Raw genomic sequence first — 13,359 nt, 5'->3', positions numbered from 1 at the left:
GAGAGGGCAGGGGCATGGGGGGGGCCCAGCTGTGCCACCTTTGCAGGACCAGGGGCTCCGAACAACGGGAAGGGGGCGCTGCCGCCCCTCAGGCATGGGCAGGCATCCTTGGAGGGTTGTAGGGTGGCAGCCACAGGGCAGAGCTTTCCTCCACCCACCACCCACCCCCAGCTATGCCCCGGGGTCACACGCTTGTGTCAGATGGCTTTTAATAAACTACGGCTGGGACCCTGAGGATGTATGTGGCCCCTTCCCTCCCCCCTCCCATCCATCGGTCAGGGACCAGGCCCCTGGGGCTGTGTCGTGTCTGCCGAGGGGGACACCGAGGGCCCACTTTGCCCCCAGGGGCCACCAGCCGGTCCCAGCCTCGCTCAGCACTGAGCAAAGTGGGCGTCGGTGACGTCACGCAGGTCGAGGCCTGAGACGCCCGGGGGGCCGGCGCAGGTGATGTTGTTGGAAACATAGATGGGCGGCTGGCCATCGTCCCCCTCGGGCGCGGCCTGGACGAGGCGCGGCACGACGCCCGGCTCCCGCAGAGCCAAGGCCCTGAGGGCACCAAGTGCGCAGCCGCAGTCCCAGGGGTTGTCCCCAAGCCAGAGGCGCTCTAGGCCGGTGGCCGGCGGCGTGAAGATCCGCAGAGAGTTGTTGGTGAGGCTCAGGTAGCGCAGCTGCCCCAGCTCGGCCAGCTCGCCATCCGGCAGCGCCTCCAGGCGGTTGTGCGACACGTCCAGCCAGAAGAGACGCCGCAGGGGCCGCAGGGAGTCGGCTGCCAGCGCCGCCAGCTGGTTGCCCGAGAGCAGCAGGTACTCCAGCTTGCCCAGGCCCTGGAAGGCCCGCGCCGGCAGGTGCGTGAGCCGGTTGGCTGTGAGGTCCAGCTCCAGCAGCTCCGCCAGCCCCCACAGGCCCTGCTCGTCCACGGCTGTGATGCCGTTGTGCTTGAGGAAGAGCCGCCGCAGCCCCGACAGGCCAGCGAAGGCGTGCGGGCGGACACGGCCCAGGCAGCCGCGCTCCAGGTGGAGGCTGTGCAGCCGGCCCAGGCCCTGGAAGGTGCGCTCAGGGAGGCTCCGCAGGCAGTTCCCAGACAGGTTCATGACAGCCACGCTGAGCAGGCCGACGAAGGCGCCTGCCTCGATCTCACGGATCTGGTTGTCGTTGAGTGTCAGCACCTCCAGCTGGCCCAGGCCCTCGAAGGCCTTGTCAGGCAGCTGCCGGATGCGGTTGTGGCCGAGCCGCAGCTCCTCCAGGAAGTGCAGATCTCGGAAGGTGCGCGGCCGCAGGCCGGCAATGGCGTTGTGTGACAGGCGCAGGACGTGCAGGCCCAGCAGGCCAGGGAAGGTGTCCTCCAGGAGGCCGGCCACGCGGTTGTGCGACAGGTCCAGCCAGCGCAGCGCCTTCATGCCCAGGAAGGCACCGGGCGCCACGGCAGCGATGACGTTGTGGTCCAGGTAGAGCTTCTGCAGCTTGGGCAGCTTGACGAACACGTTGGCCTTGACGCTGCGCAGGGCGTTCCTGCTCAGGTCCAGCTCCCGGAGCTCCCCCAGGCCGCAGAAGAGTGGGGGCTGCAGGTAGGCCAGCTTGTTGCCCGCCAGCACCAGCTCGCGCAGGCTGGCCAGACCCTGGAAGGCGGCGTCGGGGAGCACGGCCAGGCCGTTCCAGCCCAGGTGCAGGTCCCAGAGGTCGGCCAGGCCCCGGAAGAGGCCCTCGTCCACCCGGCCCAGCATGTTGTTGCTGAGGCCGAGCGAGGCCAGGCCCGGCGTGTGCAGGAAGGTGTGGGCCCCCAGGCCGCGCAGCTGGTTCCGCTCCAGGTGTAGGTGGCGGAGCTGCTGCAGGCCGAGCAGTGCCCGCGGCTCCAGGCTGGCCAGCCCGCTGCCCTGTAGGTTCAGGAAGCCCAGGCTGGAGAGGTTCTGGAAGGCCGCCTCGGGGATGGAGGACAGGTTGTTGCCATCCAGCCACAGGGCCCTGGCACCGGCCGGGATGCCATCGGGCACACTCGTGAGGTTCCGGGAGCTGCAGAAGACGCTGAGCTCGTCCATGTAGTCGTCGTGGCCGCAGGTGCAGGCGGCCGGGCACTGCAGGCTCTCGGGGGCCCCTGGAACCCCGGGCTCTGCTGCCTGCAGGCCGCGAGGGCCCAGCGCTGCCCAGGAGACCAGCAGCATGGCCAGGACCGGGCCTCCTGCGGGGACAGGGGCCAGAGAGTGTGAGCCCCGGGCTGAGGGAGACTGGGAACGTTCCAGGCCACAGCCTACACATGTGCTCCAGCGTGGAACTCCACTCCCGACCGTGGTGCCTGACCGGAGATGGTGGCCTGCTGACAGCCCAGAGAAAGGTGGGAGCTCGGAGTTGTGTTCTGCCCGCCTGAGAGGGAAGCGGAGCCACGCAGGACAATGGGCACCTCTCGCAGCTCAGAACCGCCTGCCCTTTCCAGGCCTGCAGGTGCACCAGGGGAAGGACGCCAGGTCGGGAGAGACCTGAGGGTAGGGGTACCTGGCTGTGGGGCGGTCTGCGTCCCTCTGGGGACGCTCGATGGGGCCGTGTCACCAGGTGGGCTTGGGGGGGAGTGGACATTCTGGAACAGGCCTGAGCAGGCGTGTGCTCCGTGCTCTTGAGGTCAGGCTGCCCCGGTTCGGCTCCCCGGTTGGGGGGCCCTCACCCATGTGCTCCCTGGCCTGCGCACCTCACACCCGGGTACGGAGCTTGGCGCTGGCGGAGGGGTAGAGTGGGGCGGACGGGACTCCCCGCCATCAACTCATCAGGAGGCAGGGGCCTTCCGGGACAAAGGACACTGGGCCCCACACCAACAGCACCCCAAAACCTGCGTGGATCACTGGGCTGCCCACCGCATTGGGCCTGTCCCTGCCCTTGGAGGGCTCAGGATGAGGCCAGAGGATGCCCCACACCCACCTGCATGGGGCTGGGCCCCGAGGGGGATGGGGTGACATGGCCTGGCCTTGAGGGGCTGCGAGGGCAGCAGTCCCCAGCCTAGGGAAGGGTTCCCCAGGGCGGAGGTGTGAAGAGATGGGCCCTGGGGCCAGAGAGGTGCCCAAGGGTGCATCCCTAGGCAGCGCCTCAGCCGCGACGCCTGCCATGTTGGTCTGCCCTGAGCTGAGCCTTCCCTGGGGCTGCCCCTGGCCATAGGGCTCGGGGGGCACAGGGTTGGGACCCCCGAGTGAGGGGCCAGGGCCCTTGAGGCACCTCACCTCTGATCAGGGCCATCCGGCTGCGGGGCGGAGCGCAGGCAGGCCTTGAGCTGGATGCTTCTGCTGGGGCCGGCTGCGCCTGCCCTCTGATTTCCCCACTGCCGGGGCAGCCAGCACCCCGTGGCCGGCCAGCCCAGCCCAGCCCGACTGGCCCCGATTCCATTAACCCTCCCGTGCCCAGCGGCCAGCATCGGCCCCAAGTGTCTAGGATGCAGACGGCGCAGGGGGGACCTGGGGGGCTGCATTCACCCCGAAGCTACCTTGAGGGCTCAAGGTGGGCCGGGTACGGTTCCGAGGCCCCGGTGGTCACCCCCAGCCATCCTTCTGCAGGACTGGGCGGGGCAGAGCCAGGCGGCAGGCCCGTGGGGGACAGGGGTGTCCCCTGGAGCAGTCTGCTGGGCTGGGAGGCTCAAGACGGGTTGGGGGAAGCCAGGAGAGGAGGTCCCCTCGTCTGGCTGGTCTCCTGCCCCTCATAGGGGCCCCTGGGGCAGCGGCGGGGGACCTCCCCTCAGCAGATGGCCACGTGGGAGTTAAGCAGGAGAAGAGCCTGGCACGCTGACCCCCCCCTCCTTCCCCTGCCCGTTTCCTAACAGCCTGGGTGGGGTCCTTGTGAGGACTCCCCAGGCCCGGCCCAGCCTTGGCCTAGCCTGGCTCCTGGGACCTCAGGGTCAGCTGGTGTCTGGCCGCGCCTCCTCCCCCCGACCTCTTCTAGGAACACCGGGGCGGCCACCTTGTGTTTGCTTTCCCCCGCACAGCCCTCCCGGGAGGAGCGGAGAGGCCTGGCTTTGGGGGAGCCGTCCTGTGGCCCTGGGACCAGCCTCCACCTGCCTGGGGACGCGGCCCGGCCTCTGGAGCTCCCGTGGGGCCGTGGCCACCCCGCCATAGGCCCGGTGCCCCGCCTGAGGTCGGCCCCAGGTCAGGCCGGGAAGAAGGTTCCCAGGCAGCAGGGCCCCCAGCCACGCCCCACCCCGGCGCACCCGCACCTCGATGGGCCCCGACTCTGTGGGTCCCATGGGGGCTGGGCTGGATGTGGCCGGGCCCCAGGGAGAGGGGCGGGGGCCCCCCGGGACTGCGGCACCCTCCCCAGCCTCAGCCCGCCGGCCCACAGCTCCCGTGGCGGGGGTGGGGCGAGGGCGGCTTTATCTCTCCCTTTATCGAGCTTTGATTGATCCCCAGGTCGGGTCTCAGCCTCTGTTCTGAGAAATTATAGATCCGCCGGGAGAAAGTCCACGCCCAGAAATTTACACGGTAAACACGCGTTTACACAGCGCAAAGTGCGGACTCAGCACGTTCCCTGCGGGGCCTTCAGCCTGCGGGGCCTTCAGCCAGGTGGGGAGGGAGGGGACGGGGCTCATTCTGGAAACCCCGGCAGGGCCCCCGCGCTGCAGCCCTCCCCACGGCTGGGGCTGCCCCCAGCCCCCCAGAGGGACCCTGGAGCCTCCCGGGCCCCTCGGAGCCTGACCACTCAGGGAGTTGGCCACCTGCGGGGCTCCCCAAGGCACCTGGTTTCATTTGCTCCAGATTGTCACAGACGTGGGGTCACATGCGAACCCTGGGTCCGGCTGCATGTGTGACGCGGGATTCAGCTGGCCCGTCCCCGCAGCTGGCCCTGCTTGAGTCTCAGGATGCGCTCACCCGCCTGCGGCCGGGGACACCATGCCCGGAGCCTGTGGGTGTCGGTGGATGTGCTGGGACCTGAGGTGCGCCCCAGCAGGTGAGGCCGAGCCTTCCTGCGTGCTCAGCGGGTCACACCCCCTTGGGGCCGCACCCCTGCCCAGTGTTCCCGACCCCCAAGGGGGAGCGGCCCGTGGCCGTGGCACTCATTCAGTGTTTGTCAAACACCAGCGAGAGTGCGGCCCCTCGGGCTGTCGCCGACTTGTCGTCCTGGGTCACCTGGGTCACCGTGAGTCATGGTTCTGAAGGGTCACGGCCTGGAGCAAGTGTCGGGAGGATGCGGGCAGGGGCCCTGCACCGGCCGGAGCCTGTCCACTGTCCCGTCACCTCGGGCTCCGCCCATTTTCACGGTCCCCAACGCCCCACATGGCGCTGAGCGGAGGCCTCAGGCCGTGAAGGTGGCAGGGCCCAGCTCCGGCTGGTGTCCATGGCCGCCCGCCGCTCTGGCACAGGGACCGAGCACACGCTGTCCAAGCACCCCGGGGTCCCCTCACTGCGGCCGGTGGCCTGTCCCCAAGCCCCAGGGTGGGGAGGGGGTCCCTCCCTTCCGGGCCGAGCAGCCCACCAGCGTCTGAACCAAAGCCAGGGTGGGGTGGGGGTCGGGGTTGTGCTGCGGTTTGCGTGGAAAACACGCCCAAGCCCGTGTCCCCAGCCGACGTCATCTTGCCTGGCTCTCCTGCCGTCGCCTGCCTCCTGCACTGTTGTTAGGGTCTCGTTGCTAGATGGCAGTTAGGGGCCCTCCTTGCCGCTGGGTCCTTTGCTCTGCTCCGCATGTGGCGCAGCCGCGTGGGTGCCCTCACCCGCAGGTGTCCCCTGAGACGGCCACAGGCATGAGGTACACGGTCCAGGCTGTGCTCCAGCGGGGTGGGTGGGGAGGCAGCCCAGGTGACATGCGTCCAGGTTGCTGCCACTCGGGGGCCCCACAGACGTGGCCACGAGCATTGACCTTCCACTCTCGGGTGCACGTGTGTCGTGCCTTGGGTAGCTTCGTGTGAGCAGAACTGCGGGCTCACGGTTCGTAGGTTTTACGTGTAAGTCACATCTGCGCCCGACAGAGCCTCGCGCTCCCGAGCCGGCTGCTGCTACGTGCAGCTTCTTACAAAACTACTTAGATAACGTTTTGGGAAGTACGAGCAGTGCGGCGGTTTCACGTCCTCGCCTGCTTACGCCATGGTCGGTCACGCGCCGGCTGTCCCCGTGCCATGTCGCTCTGGCCGCGACTGTTCGGCTCCTTTGCCCCGCCTTCTGGGGGAGGGGGCCTAAGTCTTGCTTCTAAGTTGTTTTCCAAGGCTTTAGGGGTGACGGGTTATCAGATAGGATATTTGCAGCAATTTCTCCCGGGCTGTGGCTTACCCAGGTTTTCAAAATACCGCCTTTTGGGGGGCCCTGGGTAAGGGACCGACGCCTGACCTCAGCTCTGGTCTCGACCTCGGGGTCCCGAGTCCAGGCCCTGCCCGGCCCCGTGCTCGGGGTAAAGCTTCCTTCAACAAAAAGAAAAGGTACGTTGTCTCTTACAGTGCAGCTGTGTATTTGGATGAAGTGCAGCTCGTTGGTGTTTTTCCCTCAGGCTCGTGGCTTGGGTGAGCCTCACGCCAGACCCCCCCCCCACCGGTCTCCTCCCAGGGATGGGGAGCACCTTCCCATTTACTTCCGTCATCTGTGTAAATCTTGCACCAGGGGCGCCCAGGGGGCTCCGTTGGTGAAGCATCTGCTCAGGTCATCATCCCAGGGTCCGGGGATCGAGCCCCACGTCGGGCCCCCTGCTCCCCGGGGATCCTGCTGCTCCCTCGCCCTCTGGCCCTCCCCCTTGCTCATGTGCTGCACACTCTCGCTTTCTCCCAAATTAAAAAAAAAAATCTAGAAAAAAAATTCTTGCACTATTTTCGACAAAATAATTTGAGTTTTATTAGCTTCGTGCTACCGTGATTGGGATCTTGATTTCGCTTCCAGCTTGTTAACAGCCCTGGAAATGCAGTGGGTTTTCCTCGCTGACCCTGAATCCCGGGACCAGCGCCCCGGGCTCTGCCCTGAGGACGCCTCTGCCCCCTCCTCGGCCTGCATCCTGCCCTCTGCTGCTCCGCGCCTCCCTGCGCACGGGCCCAGCGCTGACAGGGGTCTTAGAGCTGAGATCAGGCCCATCCCCGTGGACTCTGACATGTGACAGTAATGCTGTCGAAGGGACAGCCATCCTCACCCCGCCCCGTGCCTGCTCACCCGCTGGCCGAGACTGTAGACCCACTGTCATCAAGAGGGTCCTTAGCAGCGGAAGGGCCTCAGGGCAGGCGCGAGGCGAAGGGAGGACGCTGTGGGCCGCCCCGGGCCCGCGGGAGGAAGCATGGCCGCGGGCGCTGACCCCGAGCACACCTGCCGCTGGGGCACTTGCACCTTCACACGGCACCTTGAGCCGACCCTGAGGTATCGTCCTTCCCTCCTCGAGGACGGGCCGCGTGTTCGTTTCTGGACGTGCAGCCGACCGGCACTCCTGTGACAAACACCTGCTCCTGGTGCGTAGCGTTGCGGCCTTTTGTTACGAGTTTTACATCCAGGCTCCCGAGACTGATGCCTCGTCTTCTCCCGAGGCGTCTGAGGCTTTAGGGTCGGGACGACGCTTGCCTGGCAGGAGGAGCGGGGACATGTCCGGAGTTTTCTGGAAGCGCGTGAGTGGTGTCTCTGGCAGCCCTTGGTCCGCACAAAGACTTCAGACTTCGCATCGATTCAATTTCTTGTTACAGGTCGAATATTCAGGTTGTCCCTCTGGGTCTGGGTGAGTCTCCGCGCCCTTCTGGGCAGCGGCCGCGTGGTTTTCCTTGCAGTCCCGGAGGGGCCCCAAAGGTCGTTTCCGCGGGCAGCGGTGGCATCCTGCACCCGCTTCCCTGCAGGCCTTCGGCCACTGTGCTTCTCTGTTGGCGGCTGTAACTGAGGGTTTGTCACCCTCGTGAGCTTTTTCACGGAACTAACTTTTGGGTTTTCTGTTTTCTATCTTGATGATCTGTTTTCTTCTACCTCCTTTGCATTTCGTTTGCCCTTGGCTCTCGTTTTTTGTTTTTTTTTTATAATAAATTTATTTGTTATTGGTGTTCAGTTTGCCAACATACAGAGTAACACCCAGTGCTCATCCCGTCAAGTGCCCCCCTCAGTGCCCGTCACCCATTCACCCGCACCCCCCGCCCTCCTCCCCTTCCACCACCCCTAGTTCATTTCCCAGAGTTAGGAGTCTTTATGTTCCGTCTCCCTTTCTGATATTTCCCACACATTTCTTCTCCCTTCCCTTCTATTCCCTTTCACTATTATTTATATTCCCCAAACGAATGAGAACATATAATGTTTGTCCTTCTCCAATTGACTTACTTCACTCAGCATAATACTCTCCAGTTCCATCCACGTTGAAGCAAATGGTGGGTATTTGTCGTTTCTAATGGCTGAGGAATATTCCATTGTATACATAAACCACATCTTCTTTATCCATTCATCTATCGATGGGCACCAAGGCTCCTTCCACAGTTTGACTATTGTGGACATTGCTGCTAGAAACATCGGGGTGCGGGTGTCTTGGTGTTTCATTGCATCTGCATCTTTGGGGTAAATCCCCAGTAGTGCAATTGCTGGGTCGTAGGGCAGATCTATTTTTAACTCTTTGAGGAACCTCCACACAGTTTTCCAGAGTGGCTGCACCAGTTCACATTCCCACCAACAGTGTAAGAGGGTTCCCCTTTCTCCACATCCTCTCCAGCATTTGTGGTTTCCTGCCTTGTTAATTTTCCCTGGCTCTCGTTTCTTAAGGGAGAAGCCTCTCCTCTGCCGTGCAGGTGCGTGAGGCCCTGGCTTTGGCGGGTCCCAGCGGCGTTGCTGTGGTTTCCAGTGAAACCCTTTGGCTCGTGGTCTGTTTAGAGATTTGTTCCTCCCAAGTGCTGGAGTCTGTGAACGTACTTCGGGTTTTGGTCTTTAAAATTCATAATGACTTGTTGCCTGGCCTCCACTAGGCTGTACTGGAAAAGGCCACGCGGTTGGGTTGTGGGGAGTGTGCCCTGTGTCCTTGGTGATGCACCGTCTAGGCCATCTAGCTCTTAGGGAGAATTAAAACCTCCGATTACTAGGGCGTCTGGGTGGCTCAGTCGGTTAAGCCTCTGACTTGGTTTTGGCTCAGGTCATGATCTCAGGGTTGTGGGATCAAGCCCTGCATCTGGCTTCACACTCCAGGGACAGTGCTTAAGGCTCTCTCCCTCTGTCACACACCCCCCACCCCCCATTTTTCTCAAATCTTTTTTTTTAAATATTTTATTTATTTATCCCTGAGAGATAGAGGGGGAGAGAGACAGAGGCAGAGACAGGCAGAGGGAGAAGCAGGCTCCACGCAGGGAGCCCAATCCCAGGTCTCCAGGATCAGGCCCCGGGCTGAAGGCGGCGCTAAACCGCTGAGCCACCCGGGCTGCCCTTCTCAAATCTTTTTAATTAAAAAAACTCTCCTTGCTATATCACGTATTTTCTTTTCAGCTTATGGATTACGCTGTTACTTAGGGGAGAGCATAGAGCAGTGCTGCTCTGCCCCAGTGCCTGCCGGCCGCCCCTGCCCATTCCCGCAGGCGGGGTCACTCATTGCTTCAACAGAAGCCTCTTGACAAGTCAGGTTCCAGCTAAAGGCCTCTCCAGGAGCTGGGGAAGGAGAGGAAAGAGACGGGGTCCTCCCCCCCCACCACACACTGGTCACAGTGGGACCTCAGATGCGCCGGTCCCCCACCTCTGCTCTGCTATGGGCTCATGCTTCAGAGCCCTGGGAGCGTCCGGGGGCCCTGCCCCCACTCGGAACCCGCATCCGTAGAAGTAGGTGGGCCAGGAGAGACCTTTTATGGTTTTCCTGACAGATTAGTGATGAAAAGTTTGGGGTTCCTGGGGGGAGATGCGTGTGGCACAACCTCACAATGTGCTCAATGCCCTGAACGGTGCACAGTCGTGAACCTCACCTCATAGTAAACAATTTTGAAGGTTCTGATTGGTAAAGCGCGGTCGCCACTGAAATCTGAGCGATTTCACAGCTGGCGAGGAACGTGCCACACCGGGACTGGCGAGTGACGCAGGGCACGTCCAAGAGCGGACCCCACCCAGGAGCACAGGTCCCAGGGCCCTAGGGACTTGGTGCAGGTCCAGCTCCAGGGGCAGCAGGGCCTGGGGCAGCGGTCAGGAGACGAGCCGCCAGCACCCAGGCCGTGTGCTCAGCCCTAGGGGGCAGGGGGTGTCCGTGGCAGGAAGACACAACGGAGGCCGAGCACAGAAGTCCCCTCGCCCCCCTGCAGGGCTCCTCGCTGGCCGCCTGCGTGTGCCTCCGCTCCACCTTCTTGCTCAGAAAGACGATACCCTCCCCACCAGGAGCTGAGAAGCAGGCGCCACAGCAAGAGGTCAGCGTGCGGGGGGCACCACGGACCCTTCTGAAGAAAGGGGCACCGGCTGGCTCAGTGGAGCGTGTGACACATCCTGGGATTGTGGGCTCGAGCCCCGTGGAGGGGTGGAGATGCCTGAAGGTCTTTGAAAAGAGGAAGGGGTGCCCGGGTGGCTCAGTGGGTACAGCGTCTGCCCTCAGCTCATGGCGTGATCCCGGGGTCCTGGGATCGGGCCCCATGTCAGGCTCCCTGCTGAGCACCACCCCCCACCCCACTGCACCACCCCCCCACCCCACTCATGTTCTCTCTCAAATCCCTAAAGGGAAAAAAGGAAGAAGAAAAGGCTAGAAAGAAAACCGCCTGCCCAAGTGGCTGAAGAACAAACAGCAGCCGCGTAGGGGTTTCCTTCTTCGACCTTCCGAAGAAACACACAGTTGCTGGTCGTCGCTCACCCCAGGGTGCACCTGCGCGGGATCCACCAGACCGGAGGCCACATGAGGACACCCAGGCCCATCTGCGGTGACCTCTGGCCTCACCTGTGTCCCGCATTCCTGTCCCCTCCTCCTGGCACCTCCCCAGAGCCCCGACATCCTGACCTTGCTGCCCCACGAGCTCCCCCAGCGCCCGGTGACCCCCGGGTGCATTTCCAGCCGGGACCGACCCTGACCTTCCTCTGCCTGCCACCTCCACCCTGGGGGGCTTCACAGGCAGCTTGGCCTCCACCTGCCCAGACCCCGCCCACGGGCCTTGTGTGTCTCCGGGGAACCCCGCACTCCCAACAAGGCTGGGAACCCTTTCATCTCTGGCCGTCCCGCGGGCACGCAGAGACCTGCTGGTAACGGCTGCCCCCCACCCCCCACACCTGTCTTCAGGTGGGTGCTAAGGTCCTCCTGCAACCTGTCCGCTGCTGCGGACAAGATTCGCTCCTTTGAGCCGTCAGCTGCTGCTCACGTGCCCTCCACGGCGGGGCCTGCCCCGCCACGGCCCTGCTGCTGCCCAGCCGTGCCCTCCGCCAGGACAGAAGCCCCATGAGGGCAGGACGGCAGAGCAGCTCAGCCTTGGCCACAGCACTTGCAAGGTGCAATCGAGGAGGCTGGGGACACGGGCCGCTGCCCCGCCTGCCTCCCTGCACCACAGGAGCCCCAGGGGCAGAAGTCCCAGCATCAGGACCACAGAAGGTTCATGAAGGACACGGAGCTCGCCCAGGGTGCTTGCCCAGGCTGAGCAGATTCCAGGGAACAAAGCTGCCTGCAGTGACCCTGTTTGCAACAGCGTCAACGTACAGAGGATGGGGGCAGCCAATCCAGAGCACAGCCTCCAGGGACACAGTCCCGACCCCTGGTGCCGTGCGGGGGGTGGTCCATCCCTGGGTGCTCCCACGGCGTGGAGGATGCTGTCGCTCACGGAAGCCCCCCGCACTGGGGTCAATGTGGAGGCTGTGACCCAAGGGGGACGGTCACTTGCGTGGCCAGGGATCCCAGGGCTGATGCAGGCTTGCCCATGTCCATGTCAGGAGGGTGACATGCCGTGTTCCGGGAAGGGCGCAGCTTGGCACTCCAGGCCCCGACCTCGCCCTCTGGACCGTCCAGCGAGTGGCGGCCGCGTCTGAGGCCAGGGCTGCCTCGGGGACCATGTCCTGCAACTATAGGGCCGTGCAGACACCAGCGCCGGCGGCAGTAGGGTTTTAGCAGCACAGAACGCACTGGCGACCCTGATGCAGGACAGGTGGTATGCTCAGAACTTGAAACTTGTCACAAGAAGCCCAGAAATGCGGTGTCATGTTATGCCAGGCCCAACCCCAGCCACAGATACTATGTGCATGTGAGGACACGGCCGAGACTCGCCCGAAGGACGAAGCTGGGCTGTGTCCCTTTCTGGAAATGAAGAATTATCCTAAAGCTGTGGTAACGGGCACCACGGGCCACAGGACAGGCCTGCACCTCTGGGCACTTGCTCCCCACGGCTGGCGGTGCTCGCGAGCAGGAGGGACACCTAGCGGGGCTCCCAACAGGAGCAAGTGGGTCACTACCGCATGGACTTGTAGGAGGGCAGGTGGACACGAAGCACGCAGTTGAGCACGTGAAGGATTCTTCAACAAGACCCTGGAGCACCAAGCTGGCAACCGACTAGGAAATGACTGCACTTCCACACATGCGGTGGCACAGAGCTGTACACTGAAGCATCTAGAAGGTTCTATGACACTCCTGAGGGAGCTCCAGCTCCATGGAGGGGGTCAACAGCCTTGGACAAGAATGACTGTGCTTCCCAGCCACACAGCACCGAGGCCCACCCAGGACCTGGACACGCGACCTCGGCCACCTGAGGACATCTAGGCAGGAGGGCGGTGGCGGGCACCTCTGCTAGAGAAGTGCTAACTGGGAGCCATCTGAGTCTGCAGAGCCTCCTCAGGTCAGAGCCCATTGGACAATGTCCAGAACAGAGGAAGACCTCCAGACTCAGAGATGAGCCGTTGGGAACACCCCTTCCCCCCACTTCCTGCCCCGTCGTGCCCTGGGTCTGACTGCACCCCGAGGCTCGTCTGTTCCCTGGCTTCCCCCAGCCCAGGCCAGGCCTGCGGTTCCTAAGGAGATGGCTGCTTCCCGGCCGGTACAGTGCAGATTTCTTCAAACACAAGCAGGGGGAGCGGAGCGGTGCAGGGACCGAGGCCAGGATCTCAGGAGCAAGGGTGGGGGGGCTAGACCTCAAGCAGCGGCAGCAAGATGCCCGCGGTGGGGCAGTGGGTGGGTGAACAGCCCAGGACAGGCCAGGCTTCTCAGGGACGAAGAGGCCTCGGTGGGCCTTGAGCTCGGGGTCCCCGGACACCCAGCCCCATCGTCAGCATCGCCCTGGCCACCAGCGCAGGGGCGCGGTGTCAATGAGCCCTGCACTGTGCCAGCCCGGGTGGGGCTTGGCCCCATGTCAACACAGAAATCTTGTAAAGAGGATAACACAGGGCCCAGGGGAGGAGGAGAGGGGACGACACCGGCAGTCTCCGTGCAGTGCCGAGGGGACAAGGGGACTGCCCTGTGGCCCTGCTTTGGTAAGCATGGTCTTCCAGACCAGATGGCGTGGGGGGCATGGGGACACGTCCCACTGAAGGCAGGAGAGAACACAAA

General features: G+C 63.8%; 1 protein-coding gene across 1 annotated transcript; it reads right to left on the bottom strand.

Annotated features, from left to right (window-relative positions):
* Positions 1-192: 192 nt before the first annotated feature.
* IGFALS (insulin like growth factor binding protein acid labile subunit) lies at positions 193-13,237 on the bottom strand. Its single transcript, XM_025417004.3, has 2 exons — positions 3,198-13,237; positions 193-2,173 (listed from the first exon to the last, which is right to left on the bottom strand). Exons 1-2 carry the CDS (start codon positions 3,358-3,360, stop codon positions 372-374), a joined length of 1,965 nt encoding a protein of 654 aa, XP_025272789.2. The 5' UTR covers positions 3,361-13,237; the 3' UTR covers positions 193-371.
* Between the last annotated feature and the right edge of the window lie 122 nt (positions 13,238-13,359).

This window comes from Canis lupus, chromosome 6, assembly GCF_003254725.2.
Source record: "Canis lupus dingo isolate Sandy chromosome 6, ASM325472v2, whole genome shotgun sequence".
Classification (NCBI taxonomy): domain Eukaryota; kingdom Metazoa; phylum Chordata; class Mammalia; order Carnivora; family Canidae; genus Canis; species Canis lupus.
This window is presented reverse-complemented; position numbering and strand designations above follow the sequence as displayed.

Bases quoted from the DNA above. Each gene is read 5' to 3' on its own strand.
- IGFALS (XM_025417004.3), bottom strand. From the start codon at position 3,360: ATGGAATCGGGGCCAGTCGGGCTGGGCTGGGCTGGCCGGCCACGGGGT. The intron at 2,174-3,197 runs GTGAGGTGCCTC...CTGTCCCCGCAG, and splicing joins CCGGATGGCCCTGATCAGAG to GAGGCCCGGTCCTGGCCATG.